Below are 10157 nucleotides of genomic sequence, written 5' to 3'. Positions count from 1 at the left end.
ATTTTCTAAAGACACGACAAACCTTACTAAGCAGTAAAAACCAAACCAAGGTTTTCTTCAACTCAATTTTTGCAGATCGAAAGTTCGTTATCCTTAAATAACTGTGAATAAATATGAAGAGTTTTTTGAAGGAACAATAACAGTTTCTTTGAAAATAATGTAAATGACTAAATATAATGGTTCTTTAAATTGAAAACATACAATTTAGTTACTTTTGCTGGAGCTTTTTTGTGGCTTTTGACATTTTCACGAATGAAGCACATATAAACATTAGTTGTGTTTTCATAAAAATTTTCAAGAATAGGTATTTTTATATATGTTATACATATACCTGTAAATTAACGCAAACCTTCAATTTAGACACTGGCTGTATTAATTTTTATAAATTAATTTGTTCCTGTTAAATGTTAACTATCTGTATTTGTAATCTGTTAGTGAACATTCGAATGTTTTCTGAAAATATTTTGGGCATTTTTAGTTGTAGGTGCACAAATAAATTATAATTTATATTTTTTGCTCCCTTATTCGAAATTAATTACCTTTACAAAATTTTTATAATAATTTCAAAGAAAAGTAACAAATTATAGTTGCCACTGATGCTTGTCGGTAAAGATGTTGTCTACAAGGTTTTTATTAAATTCTTTAATATGGTAGCACACTTTTGTTAACATATGTTTACAAAAACTGTTCACATTTCATGTATATCAATAAATAATATGCCAAGTTGATAAAAGTATTTTGTAAATAAATAAGGAAAGTAATACAATAAAATGACTCCCAATCTTGGTGGTTGGATTCATAGCTTCACAGTTACGGACACGCTAACCCATAAAGCCGGTTATACTATATACAAAATTACTTCAATCGTAACTATTCAATCAAATCTATTATGCTTTTCAGATATATAATATATTTTTCCTTTCAATAGGTATTTCCAAGGGCTCTACCTCAAGCTCTAACCTGCTTAACAATTTGGAAACGTTTTCATGATATAAAACGTTTACATCGAGAGCTATCACGTCGACATCGTAGTCTTAAATTGCCAGGGCAGCTTCCTGAACCAACAGATTGTAGTTTTTTCAAACGGTTCGACGCAAATGTTATATGTCGGCGAAAGGAATACATTTTGCAGCTACTGGATTTCGCTGCGCAACATCCGGCGCTCTACAAATGTCATGCATTCACACAGTTCTTTAGTGAAGCGCAACAAACCGTAGTGGGAGTAGTTGCAAATAGTAATCAAAATAACTTAAGGGCCACAAAAAAGGCATCACCGTTGCATCAATTGTATACCGAAGATTGTCTTAAAGGTGGAGCGATAGCGGAAATATGTGATACACTTGATTTACTTTACGACCCTTATGATATAGACGTCAGCATCGCCTCACTTGATCCCTTGAACACGCAATTGGAAAATATAGATGAACAGAACACTGTTGGCGTAAAACCACATTTAAACGATTATGGTAGTAACTCACTGGCATTAGATTTGGAAAATGCAAGCAAACCAAAATTAAACGATCATGTTAGCTTGGAGGAGACTCCTTGCAAAGATTACAAACGTTTCCTAACGCCTATGGCTTCAATTGAAAGTGAAGATAGCGACTATATTTATGAAGCAGCATTAGAATTTAGTAAAGCAGTTCAATCCGAAGCAAATTTAGAATTTCAGGAGGCTCATGCGCGTTATAAGCGTGGCGTTGAAGTATTGTTGATTGGGTCTAAAGGTTAAAATCAAATTTAAAAGATAAATTAAACTTTCATAAACTACCCTTATTTTTTTTTTAGATGATACCAATGATGATCGTAAATTCATTGCAAAAGCTAAAATTTCGAAATATCTTGCACGAGCAGACGACATATATGAGAAAATTTTGACTAATAATTCCAAAGTTGGAGTTTGGCACGGTACGAGGAATTTTCAGTTATCTATCGATGTGACAGAGTGTACAGTTGATGGCAGACTTTCTGTATATCTCGAACGTCCATGGAACCACTTGGCCAAATATAAAGTCTTAAAAATTCTAGGAGAGAGTGTAATGCAGGTTTATTGTGTGACAGAACCTGAACCACGAACAACATATGTGATGAAAGGCATTGAAAAACCATCCAGTAATGTACCTACACAAACCGTTTTTTTGCCACAACACGTACCTTTTATGGTAGATCTATTGGCATTCTTTCAGTCAGAACAGAAAATCTTCTTACTATTAAACCATGCGGAAGGTGGGCGTCTGTATGACTATGTGCGATCATACACACCGACAGTAGCGTCGAGAGGAAGCAATTATTTCTCTGCTTTATTTCCGGACGATGTGGATTCTCAAACATCAAATATCACCAATGAGTCGGCAGTTGTTGCGGAAAGTTTTTATAACGACAATAACGGTTATGAAGAAGATACTCGCCTTTCCAGTACAGCTAAAGCAAATGATCAACTCATAGTTCCTTCTGAATCTGAGGAATTTAGAGAGTTAGTGCGCTCGTCCCATAAACTGCTCCAATCAGTGTCCAAAACATTGCATCAGATAAAACAATTGGAAGACATAACACAGGAGACGGATAAAATGGGTGGTACATCATTTAGAAATTTAGACTGCCAATCATCTCCGCTCATGAATAAGAGTATTATTAAACACTCGCAAATTCCAGAAGCTAGTTTAAAACAATGGATGCGAGAGTTAGCGGTTGCTATACACAGCTTGCATGGAAAAGGTGTTATATTGAGGTGAGTGGTAAACAAATTTATAATATTTCTCTTTAAGAAATTTCCATGTAAAAAGCTTAAAATTGTTGTTGAAAATAGTTTCCGATATTTTTTTGAATTTGGTTTTGTTTTATCTTAAAAATTTTTAAAAATAACCACAGTAATATTTACACCAGAACTATAAACTACAGTGCTTTCGCTGCAGCATACAAAATTTAACTATACAAACTACATAAATCTGACATTTAATGTCCTTTTCAGCTGTTTTCAAGTAGTTCAGTTTTATATTAATACGTATATAATATACAAATATTGTTTTATAATATTCGCATATGCTAGCGATCTTCGCATGGATAATTTGCTGCTTGGTTCAAAAGGTCAATTATTACTGACGTATTTTTATCAAAATGAAGGGCTCAGTGATTCCGATAATTATATGCACAAAGCTTACTGTCAGACAGCATTAGACGGTCACTACGTGGCTCCTGAACGTCCACTCACATTAAAATCAGACTGGTGGAGTTATGGTATTATACTCTACGAATTACTAATAGGAATCGTAAGATAATAAGTTAAATTTTTTGTTCAAACAAATTTATATATTCATTTATTTTATAGTCTTTCAAATTAGCACATCCTGGCAGCATTGATTTGTACGGCTTTGTACAATACCCCGAAAATATTGAAATATCGGAGTGTGCTAAGGATTTGATAGAAACGCTCTTGCAACAAACGCCAGAGCATCGTGCAGGTTATGAACAAATACAAAATCATGCATTCTTCATCGGTACGGATTGGCAGACTTTGCAACGCAATGATTTGAATCACAAAAATATTAATAACGACACATAAACTGATATACAAGCATATAAAAACTATAATACAAATACATATATACATACATATGTATGTACCCGTATGTAAGTTTATAAATAATTTTTGTTGCATGCTTTCTCGGTTACAGAGTAGTTGCTGCCCCGATGTAACAATTGAAACATATTTTTATCTAAACCATTTTTCTTTCGGTGTGTTCTGCTATTTTTACCGGCAACTGAGCGAAAGTATTTCCCGTAGATATTACTAGCTCTATATTGAGGAAAAATTTATTAAAATATCAGTTCAATTTCAACCAAATGTTTTAAAAACAAAGGAGAATTTTGGATAAACTGTAACTATTTGATAAAGAAATACAATTTCAGCAATATTTTTTTATTTTCCTTTAGTGAAAATGTTCTAAACAAGTTTTTATCTATTTGTTCCTTATTAAACTTATTAGAAAGTACAAACAAATTTAAATTAAAAGTATTAACCAAAATGAATGTTTTTGTTATTAAAAATTCTTATAATATTTAAAAACCCTAAATATTTATGGCATACGAATTACTCAATTAAAAAATTATGTAATTATTACTATTCCAAAAAGCTTAATTTTTCTATTATAAATATATTGTGTGTAGAAAAACTAAATTGTGTCAATGTTTTACAAATTGTACAATTTATATTATACACATAAAAGTATTGTCAATTTCACAACAGTTTGCGTTTAAATGTTTAAAAAGGAATATTTAAAAAAATAAAGTAATATATGCATAGTATATATACAACAATTCTTGTGTGTTTGTATTTTAGCTAAAGCCTTTTCGCAATGCATTTAAGTTCTTAGGACTAAATGAAAAATTTACATCAGTAATATATTCTAAACTATCTTTAATACAGTAATAAGGCACATACGAATGCGCTACAACAGGTATGACATTTCAAAAACCAAATCAATTGAATGTTTGGATATTTGTTTCCCGCTTTTTCGATTAATTTCTACGGTTCTACTACCTAACAGTTTACTTATTAGACGATTAGCAACTACCATAAGTATTAACTATTTGAAAAAATGGCAAGACTATGGATTCTGTTGCTTGTATATTTACTACATTTTAATAACTTAACTTTACACCGTTCATATGTACATTCCTATATATATTTTTTATATCTATATCTTGTATGTATGTATTTATTTACAAACATATGTATTACTCATGCATGAACATGTAATATTAGAAACAAAAAGGAACCTAAATTATCAAATTAAAGTGTATATAATATGCATATATATATTTTGAAATGCTCATCACGATAAATTTCCCATATACACGAAGCTTCTAGCTGGCTTTAGAATTTGTTTGTCTCAATTGCATTCAAATTGGACGCTGAAAACAACTTCGTGAGTAGCTGGTATTTCGTAGAATATGCCGTCGCCTTTGAGTGTCGTGCATTATTGGTCCAACTGGCGGTAGCGACCAGTGTGTTTGCTGTTGTTGATGATATTGGTGTGGCTGTTTTCGATGTGAGAGCATTTCTTTTAGTGCAAAAAAGGCGGCAACACATAACTATGTGTCACATTGGCACCCTGGCCTGACCCACTGCCGTGATCTTCATTTTTGATCACAGTTTGTATACTAGTTGTGGTGCCATCATGGCAGGCTTCCTCAATGTTTTGAGAATTTACCGATCCAGCTACAATACTACCATAGTGTTGTTGCTTTATCGCTATATTGCTATCGTGTGTGTGCGATTGTGTATCGGCTATGTGACAACCACCATTCGATTGATGCGGATCCAACGGGTTTAATGTGTGTGTCACACCGCCCACACTTACATATTTTGCCTCTTCATTGCTTAAATACTTGCCGTTGCTTGTGACCTGATGATGCATCACAACGACATTGTGATCACTCATATGCGCCGACGCAGTGGCCTCATCGATTGCAGATGTGCCATAGCCGCTTTCGGTTGCGTGAATTTTATGCGATGCACTGCCATCATCGGCGCCACTGTTGGGCCCGTTCATCTCCAGTCGTGGCGGACTGCCATATTCAAAGTGACGCATCGGGAATAGTTGACTTTCGTGTACGTAAGTGCCGTATTGGCTGGAGTAGGTGCCGTATGGGCTGGCGGCCGGTGATAACAAACTGAATTGAGGACTCAATTCGTATGGCGGTTGATAGCTTGTCCAGCTATCCATGCTGCCAGGCGGCGTGACTGTTGTGGTTTGGGGGAATGTAGCGAATGGCGGCCCAAGTGACGTGTTCATCGAAGATGTCGGTGGTGTGTTCGTCTTAATGTAGCCGGTTTTACGTGGTGGCTCGTGTTTGCGCCACTTAGCTCGACGATTTTGAAACCAAACTTGCACGCGCGACTCACTAAGATTTAATTTGATGGCGAGTTCTTCACGGGCGAACACATCGGGGTAGGGAGCTCGCTCGAAAGCCCGCTCTAGCTCTTCCAGCTGATAGGCAGTAAATGTGGTTCTAAAAGTGAACGGAAATCAAAGAATTGAGAGATGTAATTAAAATTTGCGCATGTTTTTATCAGTTTTCTATTGCTCTTACATTTTTTGTTTATATAAAGTGTAAGTAAAGGTTAAGTTATTTGAACTTTTGAATTTGTGTCCATGTATTTTGAAAGTTTAATGGTTGTCGAAAAATGATCTGCATAAAGAAGTGTGGTTTTTTGAAGTGTTTTTTCTTTTGTCCCCTGAGCAGGATATATTAAGTTTACAATGAAGTTTTTAACACCCAAAAGGGAACGTCCGAGACTCTATAAAATGTATATATGAATGATCAGCATGACGAGCTGCGTCGGTTTAGTCTCTTTGTCCATATATACGCGAACTAGTCCCTTAGTTTAAGAGATATCGATATGAACAGTGGCGTAGCTACAACTTCGGGCGCCCGGGGCCAAGGATGTTCTGCCGCCCCTCTTTATCTACCTAACTACAAGTTTCATGAGGTAGTTCGAACAAATGTGAATTTTTACAAAATGTCTTCGAAGCCACTCAAATTCTGAAGTTCCAAAATTCTCACAATGCGGTTTTTGAGGAAATTGATAGTAAATTTACAAGACATCTTATTAAAAGCCATAGAAAAACCCCATTTTCGCCCTACATATATCTTGTACACTTTTGACACAATTTGCAGGAATTTTTGCCCGCATTGGAGTTTTTAAATACCATTTTTGAAAAAAGACGTTGCGCCCGGGCGACGGCCCCCTTGACTCCCTGTGCGGCTACATGTTATTAGATATATGGAGAGAACCTACAAGATTTAAACTGAACGGACCAGCGTTAGCTAGAGAATATTTCACGGCAAAAATAGTGCTTTTTTAAGTTCACCAGAATCGGATATAACCCAGCAGCAGTTGGGGGGATCTTAAATGTTGATATGTTTATTGTTGTTGTAGAAATTTATGAACTCATGCAATAATTATCTGAAATAATCAGTGGTTGATTTCATATTTGAAAATCCTTTCCTCAAATGTAACTGGATAACAGTTCCCTCGATATGTAAAATCATAATAAACTCCATCTACCAGTATGTTTGTAATTATAGTATGTATTGATGTGTAGTAATAAAAAGTAATAAGCACCGCACGCTGTGCGGGTAAGTTTGGTATTAACATGGCATATAAACGCATGGATTTCTTACATCCAACAATTGGCAATATTGATACTTATTATTAATTTCATTGCTTACCGAGTTTTCTTTTTCTTGATGCCATTGGGGTCGCTCTTCTTTTTCTCATTTTTGTTTTTTGCTGCCGGTGTCGACGATTGGGCACTGTTGGAGTTGCCGTTGGATCCATTGCCGCTGCTACCATTTGAATTCACCTCACCACCATTAGAACTTAATGATGCCATTTGACATATCTCATCTGCTTTTTTGTGCTTGTTATTGTTGCCTGCTGATGTTTGATTATTTGCAGTTATTGTAACGCCTACCACACTTGTGGTACCATTGTTGGAATTAATTAGGACACCATCGCTGTTGCCAGTGTGCGTCACACTGCCGGAGATTAAGCCATTTGCTTGTTGCACAGCTTCATTTCCGTTGAGTGTAACCGTGCCGACATTGCCGTCGTGGCCATGTGGGGCGTGATGGGGGCTAGAGCCGTACAACTGTTGCATGTGCTGCTCATACTCCAACTTGGCAGCTGCTGCCACAGAATTTGGCGAGTAGTCGATTTTGCCACTACCCGCTGACATGTGTGTGTGATAGTCACCTAGCATAGGCGTTTGATGGTGATTGTGTAGTTGTTTGTGATGCATCAGACCATTAGGACTAGCGACGCCACCGCTGGCTGGTGCAGGAGGCGGTGTGGCCGAGTATTGTTGTGAATGTGCTGAATGATGATCGAGCTTGTGCGGATTATTGCCATTGGGCGCAACAGTTGTGATGTATTCATATTTCTGAGTGGGCGAATAACAACCCATTTTATTTACCGAACTGTATTCCAATTTTTGACCATAGTCAGGGGTTTTATAGGGATCTAGCTTTGGCGAACCTCCAGGCAGTAGTGTATTACAGTCGGGTAATCGTTGGTTACAAAGTTCGCCGCTACTATTGTGTTGTAGTACTGAGTTTGACGGTAGTCCTAGCATGACAGGATGCACGCCATGTGCCCCAGTGGAGTTAACGCCGTTGACATTTGGTGCTAGCGGCTTGGCGCCCAAAGGGCTAAGCGGTCCTGAGAAATCGTTAAAAATTTGATCATCGAAGGTAGTGTGCTCCATGTTTACTTGAAAATCACTCACTACTTCGGCACTGGCGCAATAGTTTGTGTCTAACATCAGTAAGGTAAAAATGGAAGCGTATGTGCGTATAGATAATTCAGGTGTTGTTCAGATGCTTTTTTCTAGCCTTCAAGCGATCGTTATTTGAGTTCACTTAAAATGTTTTGACAAAGTTTACGGCCCTTGTCATGTATACATATCTATTAGTATATTGGTATTTATAGCATATGTTCCCAGCTTCGATAAAATATGTTGATTTAATCCGATTTCTTTATTAACTTAGACGATGTCATTATTGCAGGTGCTTTTGAAAATTCAAGCGATTTCACCTTAGATATAGGATCAATCAATTAGCTATCAGGTATACATATGTCTACCCGTATACTTATATTCGCTATGCGATTAATCCAAATGGAACTGATCAATGTGCGCGTGAAAATTAAATCAAAACCAATTAATATAACTGCAAGCAATTGATAGCTGTGGCGCTACACTAAACACTCCGAAGCTTTTGCAGGCCACAAAATTAAATTGTTGTAAATTAATTAATTGCATTTATCGCAGAACGGTCGCAATTGATTATTCAGACGTTCGGCCATTCAAAGTCTCTGTACCGCATTCCTTATACACACAGATCTGCGCAAACTTTTTCCATTTACGTAGATATGCACATTTTTGCAGCGATCCCGCTTTCGGGTGAGTTTTAATTCATGTCACCAAAGCGCTTTAATTAAAGGAATTAAGTCGATTCAATAAAAAAAAACAACTAGTATTCTTCGCTAGCAGTAGTAAACTGTCAACACTTCTCAACAATTTCGTAAACTACTATTTGACACACACGAAACATATGTCTGAATATATGTTGTTAGCGCGTATTGCTGATTGCTAATAGTTGATTTCACCGTTTACACAACGCGTGTCTAACTCTAGCGAAGTCTGTGCCCTTAATTGTGCCCACAAAACGATGATTGCCTTTTTATACCCAATTTAGCCATCAATTGGCTTTGGTTGCCGTTCGACCAATCAGCGCATTGCAATGGCTGACCGCTCGCTGTGTATCGTGCATTGCGGCTACTTAAGGGTAGACGAATCGCAGAATCATATTTTTGTGCACCAATACGTTGTCGTATGTAAGAGCGCAATGGTCGATCACATATGTATGAGTGCGAAGAGTGTAAGCGTTAAAGCTATTTGATTTTCACGATTGGCTTGCACAGACTCGTATTGTATTTTGCGCACTGCATTATGTACTTACGTTTGCATTTACTGACGAAAATTTTGGATTCGATAGTATCCCTGGTGGTAAAATATGTTATGAAATCAAAATGTAGTATGCGTAAAAACACGCTCGTCATTTTAAAGGTAAGAAATTATTAATTCATTGCATTTATTTCAAATACATATTCAGTAAAATAAATGTTTGATGATCTCTTTTCAACTAATTCGAAAATTTTTGTTTTCTAAAATTGTAACCCATTGCGTACTTTTGGTAAGATAATTCTGAAAACAAGTCAAGTGCTACAAAAACCTAAGGCATATGTGGATTTACGTGTATGAGCCCGAAAGTATCTAAATAGCAGTCTGTATGGGTTTTTCAAGATGAGCCGAATCCAACAACAGTTGTTCGCATACGAAGCAGTTCCAAGCAAGTTTATATATTTAATTACAGAAACTCTGGTGTTAAAAAAATAATAAAACGCTCTGTTTATTATATGTCGGTATGTTTACATACATTCAAGATTCAGGGACGTAAAGAGAAAACCGGGCCCGAGATGATTGTAATGAAAGTTTTGAGCAAAAAGTTTGCAAAGCATTGTTGAAGAATACCTTCCCCCGAGAACGCCGTTCCCGGTAGGAATATTCCTCGATCTGAACCTCCTCCTT

General features: G+C 36.4%; 2 protein-coding genes across 2 annotated transcripts; one reads left to right on the top strand and one right to left on the bottom strand.

Moving 5' to 3' along the window:
* The first annotated feature begins 690 nt into the window (after positions 1 to 690).
* LOC120782598 (ribosomal protein S6 kinase delta-1) lies at positions 691 to 3953 on the top strand. The gene is made up of 5 exons (XM_040114953.1): positions 691 to 866; positions 929 to 1727; positions 1789 to 2728; positions 3047 to 3266; positions 3326 to 3953. The coding sequence occupies exons 1-5, from the start codon at positions 771 to 773 to the stop codon at positions 3557 to 3559; spliced, it is 2289 nt and encodes a 762-aa protein (XP_039970887.1). The 5' UTR covers positions 691 to 770; the 3' UTR covers positions 3560 to 3953.
* Positions 3954 to 4611: 658 nt separating this feature from the next.
* Positions 4612 to 9208, bottom strand: LOC120778123 (homeobox protein Hox-D3). Its single transcript, XM_040109830.1, has 3 exons — positions 8415 to 9208; positions 7237 to 8361; positions 4612 to 6012 (listed from the first exon to the last, which is right to left on the bottom strand). Exons 2-3 carry the CDS (start codon positions 8328 to 8330, stop codon positions 5064 to 5066), a joined length of 2043 nt encoding a protein of 680 aa, XP_039965764.1. The 5' UTR covers positions 8331 to 8361; positions 8415 to 9208; the 3' UTR covers positions 4612 to 5063.
* Between the last annotated feature and the right edge of the window lie 949 nt (positions 9209 to 10157).

This window comes from Bactrocera tryoni, chromosome 1 (assembly GCF_016617805.1).
Source record: "Bactrocera tryoni isolate S06 chromosome 1, CSIRO_BtryS06_freeze2, whole genome shotgun sequence".
Classification (NCBI taxonomy): Eukaryota; Metazoa; Arthropoda; class Insecta; order Diptera; family Tephritidae; genus Bactrocera; species Bactrocera tryoni.
This window is presented reverse-complemented; position numbering and strand designations above follow the sequence as displayed.